A 16195-nucleotide genomic window follows, 5' to 3' on the forward strand; every position below is an offset into this window, starting at 1 on the left:
ATCAGGCTGGAAGGTGGAATATGTCTCCTCACCACGATAATAGTTAATGAATTAATTTCTTCAGTCCTTATCGAATTCTAAGACATTCTCAAAGAAACCGTGTCGATGAGAGATAGCTTCTTCCGGGAAAATAAGTAAGAAGGAAACTCACAGAAATAAAATGCCTTTTTATCGCAGTTTTATTTAATTAAATATCATCATCAGTGTAAATTATTTTTCATTTTGTTAAATGTTTTACGGCTCTTTAAACTACGTAAGTATGAAATTTTATTATGTTTACCAAAATAACTTTCAGCTATTTAAATTAATTGCTCGCACTAAACATAGTGGCAACTGGAACTGTCTCTTTGGCACCCAACGTGGGGCCGCGTCATACAGGCAGGAGGCACACTACACTAACAATGTGGGTTGGGTGGAGTCGCTCAGTCGGAAACTATTAATAATATCACCTGTCGTACCTTTATTGAGCCTCGAACCTCATGGTTTCTCCTCTACAACGCTCCAAAAATATCGATTCACGACGAATCCAGCATGTCGACCGCCCTCTAGGGCAGACGGCTCCTCTCGATCTATGTACACATAGGACACAACACGTCAAGCGAGATATCAAAACCGTTTCCCGCCACTAGTATTTCAACACTTGTACTTCCATTGTATGAAAAATTCGTCACGGCAATCTAGCATATTCAACTGGACACTGTAGAATTATTTTAATTTTAGTATTTTAACGCAGATATGACTGAAAAACAGACTAAAAGTTTCATAATGCCGTTGAGTATTGAGCCGAACAGCGCGCCGGCCTCCCGCGCTTGCTCGCACGACCCGACTGACTGAATTTCCCACATTTCCCGGCGGCGGGCGCAAGCCTTCACCCCTTGTAATCGAGCACGTTCGCGAAGATATAACAGTAAAAATCTAGATGGACGTTCTGCATTCCAGTTCAAGATTCAATAGACGTAATGTTCCAAAAGACAGGATGTTGAAGTTGTCGAATTTAGTGCCTACCCTCATAAAAGAACGCTTTAGAATTCAAAGATTTTTATGTATTCCTTTCTAAAAATTAATTTTATATGATTAAGCAACTTTAAAAGTGGTTTTAATTTATCAGAAGCTGAAGCTGCAGTCAGGACCGAAATATTTTAAGTTTAAAATTAGCTCAACATTATTTGATATAATCCTACTTCCGTTCAATACTTACTCACAAAATGTTCCTAATTTAATTTAATTTATGATGTAGGTACTCAATTGAATGTATGGTGTATCTGCACTGTTTAAAATTTTCTTCCTGGTTCAAAATCTTAAAAATTCAATAATTTAATTTATATTTCTACAAGGTTTAAAATCCGTCATGGCGTGTATCCGAATACAGTTTTTAAGTTACGTCATTCGTTACACTGACAGTGACATGTCACTTGTCAAAATTAACAAAGAAGAATGATGCGCTTCTTGTGTATTTTTGTGATCAACAAACAATATCGTATTTAATTTTGTTTTAAAGTAACAGTGTTCCTAAAATAACGCAATTATCAATTATATTTTTACTGATGGCGCAAACAGAAGATACTGAACTCAGAGATTTAGTGGTTGAATCGCTAGAAAAAAATGGTTCGCTGGCGAAAATTCGTGCATTACTGCGGGCTAATATATTCTTAGCATTCGAGGATGATTATGAGAACATAAAGCAGAATTTAGCATTGGACAATATATTAAAACTACCAGAAGGTATCCTATCACTGTCTATTGTTTACGAATTTTTGGAATTTTGTAACCTAAAAAACACGCTATTTGTTTACAAATCTGAATCACGTAATGAAAAAGAGTATAAATATGAAGGGCAAAAAAGTATACTGGATAATCTGAATCTAAGACGAGATGGCAATAAAGAGCCTATACTAGTATCCTTACTTAAAGTTATTTCAAAGACAAGTCAAAGGCACTATAATGCTGACAGAAAGAACCTGTATACCCATGGAAAACCTGATAACGATTTAAATAAAGACGATCAAAACTGTACTTACATAGTTCACGAAGACTCAAGCAGTACAAGTAATTCACATTCTGACAACTCATCCGATGAAAAAACTAAACTACACCTTCGACTTCCATTAGACAACTCTGATACAGATACATCAAGTGATTCAACAAGAGACAAATCTAGCTCAGAATACATACCCAATGAACATATAGTTGTAGCGGCTGACAAAAAGAGTGTACCAAACCAAGCAATAGATAATGTCGCATCTGAGAACCTTAAGAATATTACTGTTCATAGCAATAAAAGCAATCTTCCATATTTTTTAAGCGAGTTGAAAATTGTTACCAGCAGTAGTAGTGATTCTACATCATATGTAGAACTGAAACCATTCAATTTGTCTGATGAAAAATTATTAAATACAACTGGTATTCCAATGGCGCCTGATGAAAAAAGTATTTATACAAGCCCTCCTCGAACTCAAGATAATATGGCAAGCAGTGAAAATATAAAAAACAGTCAAGATCACAAAAAAGATGCCTCTCCTACAATAAATAGCATGGCATCTCTGCTTTTAAATCAAAATGAATCAAACAAAGAAAACGATTCAGATAAAAAGTCTGAAAAAATTAGTAAATCTGATAGTGAAACGGCCGAATACAGTTACGATTTTACTTTGTCTGGTGCATCAAGAAAAGATATGGGTGATGTCCAAGTTCCTTCGTCTCAATATGTCCAAAATAATGTAACTAGTGAAAATGGAAACAAAAATGTACCAATACTTGACAGTCCTCATGAACGATCACAAAGTTCACAAAGCTCCATCTCCATTTCAGATGTCGCTGACTTGATTAGTGAAAAGAGTTTTTCTGTTGCTCATTCAAATAATGAAAATGATAATCTTAAGTCCAAAAGTCAAAATTCTAACAAATCACCAAGGAGCAACAAATCACCACACAATGATTCTGGTGATTTCTCCGAGTCACCAGTTCCATCACTGTCAAACTTGAGCCTGGATATTCATAGTGACTAATATTATTAATAAGTTGTAATTAACGCATTTGTCCATATTTTTATATGGAGCCTGTTTTTTTTGCAGGCAAACTTAGCACAGATTTAGACCAATTATAGTCTTAATTATTACAACTCAGACGCAATACAATTAACTTTTATATTTATCCTTTTCATAATTTTATAATGACTGAGTTGGACCTATTATAGACTAATTGATAATTTAAAAGAATACCTCTATTTTTGTAATATTACTGTATGTTAATTAAATACTGCTGCTAATACAGCACTTAATTAATTTAATTATTAATTTGCTTCAATTTAGTGATTGGGTCAAACATGAGGATATTTTGTGACAAACATTATTGTATATTACAGATGGAGTCTTACATACTATTTTATACATATTCATTTACAAGTTCATTTACCAGTGTATATGGTATAAATACTGTGTAAGAGTTCAGAAACGCCAATATTCTACAAAGTATATTGCTATATTATATTGCTATGTAAACTTTTCAAAAACTGAATGTTACATTACCTAATTGCTTGTTTCTAAAAAGAAAATGTAACAATCCTGTTTGAAATCAGATTTAAAAATTGTCTTAATATTATGAGATAGGTTTTAATTTTTAAATCATCATACAGTTTACAGAAAACATTTTGTTGTCAAAGTGGTTGTGCCTTAATAATAGCTGATTTCTAATTTTGTCAAAGGTTCCTTGAGGATTTCAGTAACATAATAATCTAGTCCTAAAATATAACTAGTTCCGTCCAAATTGCTCTGTTACATTAACTTCTGGTGTTTGGTTATGAAATTACGGCTTAGTATATTTTTTATTCAATAAAGCTATTGCATTTAATCTTTTTTTTTATTTTCCCCTATGTTGACATTATCATCTGCTGTATCTGCAAATGTTTGCAGGGTACGGATATCGAATAAGCTGCGACGTACGTCTGTCGTTCGTTGTTCTTCTGGATATTTCATATGAGTATACACTTGCACGAAGTTTAACGTTATTATTGTGGGATTCGAACCGGTTGAGACGGTCCAACTTGAACCACTAGACCTGTGAGATGGTATGAATAAATAAAGGACACAGTGGATTTTATAATCAATGTTTATTTCACATTTTCAGTAAAGCATAGATTGTAGATATCACGTTTCAGTTATGCACACAAGTCAATCCATACCGAACACTGTAACGAAATTGTTACGCATTTCTATACAAAAGTAACGCTATACTGTTCATGGCATAATAGCAGTTAGTGTATTCGCATAGAAAAAAATTATATTAAACATATTTTATTTACACCTAAACATATTTATTAGGTACATGAGTTTTAATATGAAAATGGTATAAAAATTACACTTTCATATATTACTTTAAATACATGTCATAGTAATACAAATGCGGTCCATATCCTAACTTTGAAAAAATATAACAATAGTAAAAGCCACAATGCTTCATATAAACAGTAACAGTCCTACTTTGTTAGAATTATTATTTCGTAAAAAATGGAAAATTATCGATCCAGGCACTGTCAATTATTTCTGCACGAATACGTGTAGATTTTTAACTCGACGTTAAAAAATTACAATAATTTTGCAACATAAATGAACAGAAAGGCCACTTGCTCCTACATAATAATATTTGCGTATTACACAAATACTGTAGAGCAACATTCTTTCGACAAAAAACAAATAATTAAATAATCCGATTGATTTAGCGATAGAAAGTAACTAAAAATTAACACAATTCGAAATTCAAGTAACACTTAGAGTAAATAAATATAAATAATGTACATATGGCAAATATTTGGCTTTGTATAAAGTATAGATCACACGCGAAGGAACGTGTAAATGCATAGTCCATATAAAAATTAGATGAGATGGTGTAGCTAGCTAGTGCTTTATAAGGCGCAAGTTAATTCTTATCTTAGCGAAACTATTGTCATAAGAGCGCCTAGATATTGTATATCCGAGGTAGACGAACGATTGAAATATTTGCTTCGTATGCGATCAGTCATCCTCGACGTAGCTACAATGAGTCTTGGCCGACTATCTAATCTTATAACTCGTTGCCCATAGAGCTGTCGTGTGTGAGATTCGAGTCCATGCTAGCGTTGTCCGAGTCTTGACTTTGGTTACCGCTGTAGTTCGCAGCCTCTTGTAGCCGCATCAACATGTTCAACTGTAAAATGACAAAAAATAAATAAACACACTTGTAAACAAATAAAAGTAGCGACTGACTAAAATAGTCGATTAAGTAACTCTTACCAATGGATCTTGGTTATTATTCGTGTTGGGGTCTTGATTTGACTCTTCAATGCCAATTTCTTCCACAGTAATTGTTCGCAGCGTCTGTAGAAAACGTAAATAATTAGAATGAAAGTTTGAAAGAAACCGATAATGATATTTAACGTCTGATAACGTAAGGGGGTGATTATGGAAGAAATGAGGGAATCTCAGTTTGGGACGCCATGCAGCGTGGGGAGTAAAGGCCAAATCCTTCCATTTTCCTCTGGCAAATTAGAAAGGGTCATCCCCCTGCAGTGATGACCTGAGGATGACGTCTGCCCTGTAATCGCCCTTTAAATTGTCAGGAAGAGTTGCTGTCAGAGTAGAAACTCTGACAAAACCATATGGCATAGTTTACATTACAAAGCTTGTGTACTAACGTGCGAGTGGTTGGGTTCCCTCCACGGGTATGACGACTTGACGTGATGCAGCGGGTCGAGCGCCGCGTGTCGCCGCCTCCCATACAAAGCCACGCCCTCTCGCACCGCTTCGGACGCGTACGGGACGATACTGTAGTTCCACACGTCAGCGAACCATGCCTGGTGAAATAAAATGAACATAAACAAACATACATACATAATTTTAGGTTTCATTATTTGTATTTGTATTTCTGTTGGTTTTCCAAATAAAATAAAAAATACATGGAAGTAATGTTTTAAAATTCAGGTTCGTACAGCAGAACAAAGCTCAAAAACTCGATATAATTTCAAGTAAATATGTAGCCTCTAAGAAGACAATAAGCGTAACCCACACGCCCATCACAGATTCCAACACAACCGCAAACACTGGCTGCATTATCAGATCTTGATATTGAATCAGAGTGGTGATCACGGACCGGAAAACGGCCAGACCCCCCACTAGGTGGACTGACTATCTGGGAAAGATCGCTGGAAGAACCTGGATGAGGGCAGCGCAGGACCGGTCGTTATGGAAATCCTAGGGGGAGGCTCTTGTCTAGCAGTTGACGTCATTTGGCAAGCGCTTGCTACCTATTGATTTATCAGATTGAATCTTACCTGACTAGCCTCCAAGTCCATGGGGCAAGCGAGGAAGAGCCGCGGGCCGACGGTGACGTCACTGGACGAGTGCGCTTCTAAGAAGGCGTTGAGCGTCGCCCAAACACCCGGCAGCCATTCTAATACCGCTGCTAGCGCCGGCTCGCGTCGCCCCAGCCTTAGCTCGAGAGAAAATAGCTTGCGGCGTAGGTACCTGAGAATAAGGTCGATAATGTAATAAAATCACCAGCGCCTTCAAAACATACTTTGCGAGTGCGGCAGAGATATTATACAAAGGAAAGCATATCACAGTAAAATTTAATAGTTCAGCTAACAATTCGGTGTCCAAATGAAAAAAAATCTTCTTCTTAATTCGTTAATGGTGTAGCCTTGGGGCGTTACAATCAAATTGATTACCTACATTGGTTTAAAGTTGCGCATTGCGCATGACATCACTTGGTATGTCGATCCTATTTTGTTTACTACTTCAACGTTTTTTATCTGAATAGGAACCTTGTTGAATCACTATTGTTTATTATGAAAATTCCCTTACCTAGCTAGAAAGCCTTTGACTGGTTCCATGTGGTTGGCGGTGAGAAGCCACCTGAAGTTATGGTGGAGCTGGAGGTTGGTGGTATTGCATGTGGCTTGCGACATTGTTCCTGTAAACAAAAATACTTTATGAACATCTAGCACTTGGAAATGTTAAAAAGTTGCATGGATGGGCGATTCATAGACATTCTTATTGTTTTTTGTGCATTTAATGAAATTGTTCAAGTTCTTCTGCGGTCAAATTTAGGATTCTTCTTATACTCAGGTCGGGAGGCAGCAGGCCGGCGAGTCCAACACTACAACCGAGCGTAAAGGCGCTTCTCCTCGAGGCGAAACCTAGTTATGCCAACCAATAATAGATCTTAACTCACCGATAATAACAGGCATGTTTCTGTTGTCAGGCGGCAACAATCCAACGAAGGCGTCGCCCAAAGCTGACGCGTGTTGTAAGTTGTCCAACACAACCACAGAAGGCAATGGCGCTTCTTCACCTGTCGCTGCCGCGCTGCATTGCTTCGCGATTTGAAACCTAGCTTACTCAAGTTCTGCCACGCATTAATACGACGTTAACTCACCGATAATAACAGGCATGTTTCTGTTGTCAGGTGGCGTGGCAGTAGACCAGCGAACGCATCTCCTAAAACAGACGCGTGTTGAAGGTTGTCCAACACTACAACCCGAGGGTAAAGGCGCCTCTTCACCCACCTTAACCTCGCTGTACTGCTCTGCGACTTTAAAACTAACTTACTGAAGCTAATCAACCAATAATATGCCTTAACTCACCGATAATAACAGGCATGTTTCTGTTGTCAGGCGGCAACAACCCAGCGAAGGCGTCTCCCAAAGCTGACGCGTGTTGTAAGTTGTCCAACACAACCACAGAAGGCAATGGCGCTTCTTCACCCGCCGCTGCCGCGCTGCATTGCTCAGCAATATTAGCTAGGTACGCTCGCAACTCGTTGCAAGACTTGCGGTCGACGCTGGAAGATGATATTTTTATATGCAAATGGTATGCTAAAGTATTCATTCATGGTAATTGAATTGATTTAATTTATTACATTTAAGTTGGTTATTGGCTTTATTGCTTCGGATTGTATTTTTAATGTTCCGCATATTTGTGATGTCGTATCAAAATAGGTACTTTGTGTCGGATTCTTTTAAAAAGGTTAGACAACATATCGGTGATTCTTTGGGTGTTTCCGATGTCAATGTGGGTGATCGATTAGCACCAGATCATCCAAAAGACAAATAGTCCCCTATTGTAATGCAATGGAGATTTTGACCATAAGATTTATGTTATTAGTGATAAAAGCATCAGCCAAAGTGCAATTCCCTCATAAAATAATTATATTATTAACTTGATCGTGGCATAATCGCCAACGTATGTTGATACATTACACATACACGTTCTGTTCATGTTCATACCTAAAGACCCTAATTATCTAATTACTCACTTGAAAGTGGCGACGGCTTCTACCGGGTTGCCTCGCCGCTGCGTCCGCTGCACGTAGAACTCCGCCAGTTTGGCCGCGAGGTACGACTTGCCGGTGCCGCTAGGCCCGCACAGAATCACCCTCCGGTGCTCTGATAGTAATGACACGTATCTGCGAAAAGAAAATAATTGTATGCTTATGTCAGCCGAAAAAGCATGAATGAAAAAATGAGATTGTATACCAACGCGCAAATCTTAGGCCGGATCTCCACTAGAGGTAGCCGCATGTCCGAGGCTGCCTCTAGTGGATACGCGGCTTATGTAGTATGCTTTCTAAAGAAGCTGTGATGTGTACCTAAGCAGTGTGCTGAAAAAAAACCTAATAGGATCACTTTAAAATCCTAGCATCGTTCAGCACAGCCCTATTGTAAAAAGGCTAGTAGAGCGATGTCATTGCATTGTACAACATAAAAAAAAAACTAGAGATAAGTACGAGTGAGAAATGTGGTGATAGTTATTTTTTGCACAAGTTTTTCTGGAAATGCGTTAATATTTTTTCTGCATCAATATTAACACTTGTGATATTGAATTATTTTAATTGCACATGACTGTGCGTGAGCGCATAATTGAGTAAGCCGTCGATGAAATAAGTAATTTGTAAATATTTAATTCTGTGCTTATTGACGCGGAAATTATTATGCTTCTGCTCCTTATAAGCCGCAACTCGTTAACTTGACGCAGATAGGCGAATGCTTAACGCGCTATTTGCTAAGTGGCGTGGTTAACGACGGTAGACGTTATGCGATAGCTAAGGTGACGGATTTAGCGCGTTGAATAGTTTGTAAATATGCGTCAAAAAGGCGTGTACTTCAAGTATAAAAAAAGAAAAAAAAAACGAATTCAACATTAAACTTAAAATTCAAAACTTTGAACGGGTGAACCCATAATATAATAGATTTTATCAAGTCTATTGTGTCAAGTTTCTCGGCAGTTAACGACTAAAGGATTTTTTTAAGATAAGTTAATTAATTTTAATTTATATGTCCACTGGATTTCAAAGTCTTGTTAGACGACGACACGGTAATTATTTCCCCAGTTTCATTAAACCCTTCTAATGGCATAACAGTATCACCATAACGAATGAGAAGCTAATGTAGGAAGTTACGTGTAAGCGTTTTTTCTAGAACCTTGAGTAAAACTTAACAAGACGCATTCATTACGGCGGAGTTGTAGCATTATAGGTACAGGTTGAAAGCACCTCAGACTAAAAAAATGTTTTAAAATAGCACTTATGTCAAGTACATAAAGATGCCTCAGAGTTTGGCTTAATGTGCCGTCTGTACATAGCACACTGCACCGTTAATTCAATTGGCGCCATTGCAACACCACAAACGTATCGGTTGTTTCGTATTGATGGTTTCAATTGATTTAGTGCTATTTTCAATTTTTTTGTTGGTCGTTCAATTACACCGCTTCACGGTTGCGGATTTGTTTGGACGTGTAGGAAATTATTTTAAAAGGATACGTGTGTCGTATTTCGAAATGTTGTGATATGTGAAACTTTATTTTGTACCTAATGAATTAAATTAATGTAGAAACTGTAATAAATTAGACAAGTGTGTATGAAATAGAGTTAATAGCAACTTACCTATATACAATATTTTTTGGTATGAGGCTGTCGAAGGCCAAACTGCCGACTCCTTGCAGGCAAATATACAGCGTATTCACAGTGCCAATGATGTATCCACACGGTAGAAGCTCCGGAAAACCAATCTCCGGACCCCTCGTCGCCTCGCCCAAGTGATACGACGTAATCGAATCCGTATTCAAACCGAGATTCGTGCCCGGATCTATCCTCGATAGGTAATCCTTGAACGTCTTCCTAACTATATAATCTAAATTCTGCCACGTAGTCTTGCCCGATATGTACGTGTAAGCTATAGTGAATTCATTGCAGTTTATTGTCGAGTCACTATTGTACACGTTCTTGTACGAGCTACTATGCGTAGATTTATTGCTTTTAAGGCTATTCGTGTTGGACTTGTTTATTTGGGGGAAGTCTTGATTTTCGGTCTCTGGACTGTGGTTTTGTGACATCCTCGGGGAATCGAAGCTGGGTTGTTTATCGAAGTGGTTGTTGTAACCGCTCGCCGATTGTTTGGCGTAGAACCGGCATTCGGACTCGGTTAGTGTGTCTTGGACCTCTTCGAAGTATCTTTGGAATGTTTCTGGCTGTCCTAAGTATACTGCTATAGCTATTTTCTTGCCGTCTGTTGTGTCTCCTTGACTGTCAGCGACACCTAAAAAAAAGACATGTTTATTTATCAAATCAATACCTAATTTTGCAACCTAAATCTACGGATAATTTGTTCTTATTGTCATAACCAATTCAATTCTATTTCATTTCAGTTGCATGGGACGTAAAGAATAACAAAATGAAAAGAACTCTAACAGTGATGTTGTTACAGTGGAAAAAAAATAAACAAAAAATAGGAAACCAATTTGGAGGTGTGCATGATTCCTGCTGACATGTGAAATCAAAGACAGACATCCCCCATTTCTCAAAGTGTTAATCAATAAAATAGCCATGAGGAATCCTAGCAAATGATTATCATTAACATGACCATGGAGAATCAAAGTAAAATATTGTTAATTAATGACACTTACCTATATCAGAATAGCTCTCCCCAATCGCCAGTTCTCGGCTCTTCGGCGGAGGCAGTACAGCATTTATGTCGTAGTCCCCGCTTAATCTATCCGTGGCGTTAAGTCCATTGGTGAAGATATCACTAGACCCATTCAAAGCACCCAGCAAAGCTTCGCTCTTCTCATTCAGTTCACAGACTGCCTTGTTTCCGTAAATAGGTTCAACCATCGTAGAATTGGGAGAACCTTTTTTGAAGTCCATTGTTGGTGTTGATGTTATGCAGTTGAAATCCAAGTCTAGGGGCTGGGAATGGATGTCTATGGCAGCCTGAAAGAACGGATTAATTTAAAAAAATGTTGCTTCTGTGATCTAAAGTTAGAATCCCTATAATAAGAGTTCAAAAGTTTGATTCCCAAGTTGGAAACCACAAATTGAAAAATTACTTAACTGTTTTCAGTTAAGTTAATCGCTTGAATTGAATTACATAATATTGATTTCCCGAAATTAAATATGGTTATCTTTAGAGTTACAACCACTTAAAACGTAAAAATTGGGTAATATTCAAAAAATAATTCTGCGTTCAGTAAAGTAAGAAACGTTGCCAACCGAATTGCATCTTTATTACCTGGTGCATAGTGGCCTGGTCTGCAAGGCTGAACCGCCTCGGGTCTTCGACCGCAGAGCCACCCGTCCCCAACGAACTTTGACTACCCGCTAAAGATCTTGAAGTTACTAGCCGCTGCAGGCGTTCGTTGTTCTGCTTGAGATTCAACATTTCGTTCTGGAAAAAGACAATTCTGTTGCAAAATTGCACCTTATTACAACTACGTAAGATAGTTAAAGTTAACTTCGAATTCCTATGTTCTTCTGATTAATTCCGTTGCGAGTCCAATGACAGTTTAACCTTCTCCCTAGACAAACTTGACCTTCACTGGTTGAGTTTTTATTGGTGGTCAAGCTGTAGATCCAGGCTACACAGGAGTTGCAGCGGTGGGAAAGAGAGGTGGAAATAGTCCCGTAACTACGTAAGATGCTTCAGTTTATCTAGATGCGCCATCGTTCTATTGATATGGTCTATTTGTAAGGCATCATGGCATGTAATTGTCTTGGCCTGTGATTGGAGTTATTAACCTATTGCATCATACAATAGTACTCCTTAGATAAATGAACAATGAATTAAGATGACGTTAGCGGCCGTGGGTAGGTAGGTAATTCTATGATCTTTAGTCTATTGATCATTCAATTTTCAACATTATGAAAATATAATTATCGATAATGCCTTTGTTTATAAAGCTATACGCGATTGAAAAACGAAGAGTTGCCATTAATTTAATAAACAGTTGTATTTGTGTGTGTACATACCCTCATTTTGATGACTGTGTCTTTGAGACTCTCCAACTGATGCGCCGAACTCAGCGCTTCTAACCGTATATCTGTTAGCACCAAATCTTTCTCCCGTAGTTGTTTCTTCAACTCGTCGACTAAGCCAGCCTCATCTTTATCTGTACCAAAAATGATTACCCAATTAAGTAAATGATACAAATTCAGTGCAATTTCGTGACGAAACGGTTTGTTGTTACATTATTGCAACCTTAACATTGTTAGCAGTAACAAAGTCCTTATTAGCGATACATTGTTCTGGTTTATAACATAAACGAGGTGCCGGAGGGAAACAATGGCATTTGATTTTTAAGCTATAATGAGGTCAATAAATCTGTGGTACAGGTGTCCAAAAATTATCCGGTCTTGTTCAGGTACCTATTATAGTTTAAAATATTGCTTCCAGATAAATAATATCGTAGGAATTTAATCTAATAACTCATAGTATACTTTTATCTTGATAAATTTACTGTCTAAAATCGGTACACAACTTAAAACAATAGGGCGTGAACTAAATGTAAGTACATAGTGCATGAACCGTTAACATTTGAATTGGCAGATTAATAATAGTTTAATCACGACTGATGAATATGATAAATCACGGGTCAATTACTTTTCGTGGAAGTTATTATGTCGCTTTCCAGCGCCCTTTCACTGGGTCAGCTAAATTCCGCTAAGAGCCGGTGTAAACTCTGATGGGCATTGTTTGCTTGACTCGTAAATTGTTTCGACTCACCTTTGGTCTGCTCTTCGGGTTTCGCCGCTGGGCACGCTGGCGCCGCCTTGTCCTAGAAGAAAGCATGATTTAGTAAAACGTATATTTTTAACGCAATAGTTATACGCAGTATAATAACGAATTATTTTTTCCGGATTTAAAAGGAAAACAGAACAGTGACGTAATTCGCTTGTAAAACCACACTTCAAGGGAATATTTTAAGTAGTCATGAAACTGGTTAATGGAGAATCAATTAAATAAAGTATGCGGGAGCAATTGCGTTAATAGATTTTTAATAGCATCGAACAATGTTCTGAGGATTGCGATGGTCATTCAATAGAACGTTATAGGTATTACGCAGTTTCTTTTTCTTAGAACGTTCAGTCTCCATTACATCAGACATTTTTTTTTGTTGTAAAATGGCACCTAAAATAACTATGTAAGATACTATAGTGATAAACTTGATCTGTTGTTGATTAGTATGAGAGGAATTTTTATAAATTAATTAAAAAGATAGACTCAAAACAGGTCAGCAATCATCATTCCAAAACGACAGTTGTAGGGACTAAAAACAATTCGAGTCTTACTATTTTTAGCAACAAAATGTAGGACCTGGAAATTAACATCCTGTCACCTGCTGGATGTAGAAACATGACATTGTTTTGAGTTGTATAAATTATTGTTTACTATGTTGATAAAGAGTATTATTGGTCTCTAGTTTCGTTGGAGAGATGACGAGCGATAGATAGGTACATTCTAAATTAGATTTAAAAATTAATAACGTCAACATTTTTCTAATGACTGATCAATCATTTATGGGTTCAATTATTATTGTTGAAAAGCGTTGTCATTAGTTTCAGAGAAGAATAAATAAAACTATCAATCTTGAAGTATTTTTGGTTGTTATCTATCATTTTAATGATTTAATTAATTGAAGATTTTACTGATTCTGACAGTAAATAGACACCAATTAGGGATATCTCAAGTGAATTACTTGTTCATTAATTTATTGCAACTCACATCTCCTTATTTTTTTCAGATGAATCTTTCATTAATTGAAGTTTTTTTAATTATTTTAATTGAACTAGATTTTTTCCTGTCAGTTAAGAACAATATTTACGAGGAAAAAATTAATGTGAATTATAAATAATTAGGTAAATGACAATACAACACTGGAGAAATAATATCACGACAGTAAACAAGAAATGCAATGTCAAATTAAAAATCAATTTTTCTATCCCGCACTAGTACATAATATCGTGGAATTGTTAACCTGATATAATTGCTTTCTATTTGAGTTACAGTAATAATTACCTTTTTTTACTTGTTTGACATTAATGTAATTACTATTTACTTATAGAAGAATTACCGTTATTAGGTCATTCAAAGTGAACCTTAGCAAACAACAAAAAATACAAAACAAAATATAGGTAGGTACGAGTACTGCAATCATTGAGTCAAAAGCCGTAGTAAAAGCAACACCAAATTTTTGTTAACATCCTTATGAGACTTAAGGCGCGTGTGCACTGGTGGCTCTTGTCACCATGACAGTATGTCTCTCCATAGATAGGATAGGATAGGTAAGAGTAAGTAAGTGTAAAAGAGAGAGATACACTGTCTCGGTGACAAAAGACGACCGTGCGCGCGCGCCTTTATGACATCTAACGCAAACTCACCTGCACTTTTTCAGCCAGCGCCTCGTGCGAATGCTCCAGGCTGTTTTCGTTGCTGCCCTCGCGTATTGTGTGCGGATCGTCGTAGTGGTGCGAGCCGGACGAGCTGTCTTGCGACGACAGTTGCCCGAGGGACGAGTGTTTCGCCGTCTTAGAGATCTTGGCGTTCCGTGAGAACGCTTTAGTGAACGACGAGCGCAACTGTCGGGAATAAGCCGCCGGTTGTTAAATGGTTAAGTTCTGATACTATAGATCGTGTCATCCACGAAGACGCGACCCACCATTCTTCCCCTAATGTTTGAGTATTATCTGTTACAAGCTAAATTATCCATGAGTTACGCACACTACAATAATGACGCTCGGATCCCTCGACCAAAGTGTGGTGGGGCGCGTCTTCGTGGATGAAACGATCTATAACTACAAGATTTTGTATTTCTTTCAATTGACAGTTTGCTGTGGTATATAATATGTAGAGAGTATGAAATGGCTAACTTTTACAGACTTCAGAACTGCTACAAATTGATTTTTACAGCCAGTTGTCCCATTCTGATGTTAGACTACATGAGGCAAACAATTGAGTGAAAGAATAAAGCCTATTTTTTTTCCTTTAACAGTTAGTTTCCTGAAGCAGTGGAAGGGTTAAAGTTAGGTTTGATGTTGTATTTAATTAGCATAAGATCAAATTACTAATGAAAAAATAAGAAAATACTATAAATCATAACGTTTTAACATTAAATTTATAAAAACGAGAAGAAAGTGTAATTTCACTTCTTTCTAATAGAAAAATATGTATTTTTCTAATTATTATAACTAATGATTGTCTATATCTCTATAAATTTACTTATATTGGGCGTTGACTTAAAAAAATATAATAAATCTTTAAAATAAACTGAACATATTTTTTAATGTATTTTCTACTTTAGTCCAGTAGAATTAGCTTTTAAATCGGAAATAATTCCTACAAAAGATTTTATTGTTTTAATGGCTTCATTGGTTGCCCATTAAGACTCTCCTAAGTTTTCGACTTCGACGGAGTTGTGCTTAAGTGGTGGGGGCCCCCGAAAGGGGCATTTTTTCGGTTTTCCGGTTATACCGCGTAAAGGACTTACCCTATCAAAAAGTGGTCTTCATGACGGTTGAAGGGCACTTAATCCTGCATTGAATAAGACCAAATTCACATGTTTTGGACAAACCGTTCTCGCGCTAAAGTTCGGCAAAGTAGAAAATATACGTATAATTAATGACCCTCTCCACGTCCAATGGTTTGTTATCCACAGGCTTCCAAGTCTTGAAAAGGGCCACCTCAACTAGTGTAACCCTATCAAGGCTTACGAGCTTGATGCGCCTATCCTTGTTCGTCCCAGCCGTTCCTTAACTGCGGTTGCTGCACCTCTTCCTGGCACTCACCTGAACGATTCTGTGTTACCTACTGTGGCTACCCCTCTTCCTTGTATCCTCCTGCATGACTACGTTGCCTAGCCGTATGCCTGGTCTAAGGTTCGACGCCAAAAATCAA

General features: G+C 37.3%; 2 protein-coding genes across 2 annotated transcripts in view; one reads left to right on the forward strand and one right to left on the reverse strand.

Moving 5' to 3' along the window:
* Positions 1-1433: 1433 nt before the first annotated feature.
* On the forward strand, positions 1434-3846 carry LOC135081281 (dentin sialophosphoprotein-like). The gene has a single exon (XM_063976021.1). It carries the CDS (start codon positions 1545-1547, stop codon positions 3003-3005), a length of 1461 nt encoding a protein of 486 aa, XP_063832091.1. The 5' UTR covers positions 1434-1544; the 3' UTR covers positions 3006-3846.
* Positions 3847-4086: 240 nt separating this feature from the next.
* LOC135081293 (protein sickie) overlaps positions 4087-16195 on the reverse strand; it is a 188287-nt gene continuing 176178 nt past the window's right edge. Inside the window, exons 22-34 of the mRNA XM_063976028.1 lie at positions 14683-14880; positions 13028-13079; positions 12274-12413; positions 11537-11692; positions 10932-11238; positions 9913-10564; positions 8287-8436; positions 7616-7812; positions 6834-6942; positions 6302-6494; positions 5666-5824; positions 5265-5348; positions 4087-5178 (exon numbers count right to left, since the gene is read on the reverse strand). Coding sequence (XP_063832098.1) covers positions 5056-5178; positions 5265-5348; positions 5666-5824; positions 6302-6494; positions 6834-6942; positions 7616-7812; positions 8287-8436; positions 9913-10564; positions 10932-11238; positions 11537-11692; positions 12274-12413; positions 13028-13079; positions 14683-14880 — 2520 coding nt within the window. The 3' untranslated portion in view covers positions 4087-5055. The remainder of the gene's footprint in view (positions 5179-5264; positions 5349-5665; positions 5825-6301; positions 6495-6833; positions 6943-7615; positions 7813-8286; positions 8437-9912; positions 10565-10931; positions 11239-11536; positions 11693-12273; positions 12414-13027; positions 13080-14682; positions 14881-16195) is intronic.

The sequence above is a fragment of the Ostrinia nubilalis genome, chromosome 2, assembly GCF_963855985.1.
Source record: "Ostrinia nubilalis chromosome 2, ilOstNubi1.1, whole genome shotgun sequence".
NCBI classification, from domain to species: domain Eukaryota; kingdom Metazoa; phylum Arthropoda; class Insecta; order Lepidoptera; family Crambidae; genus Ostrinia; species Ostrinia nubilalis.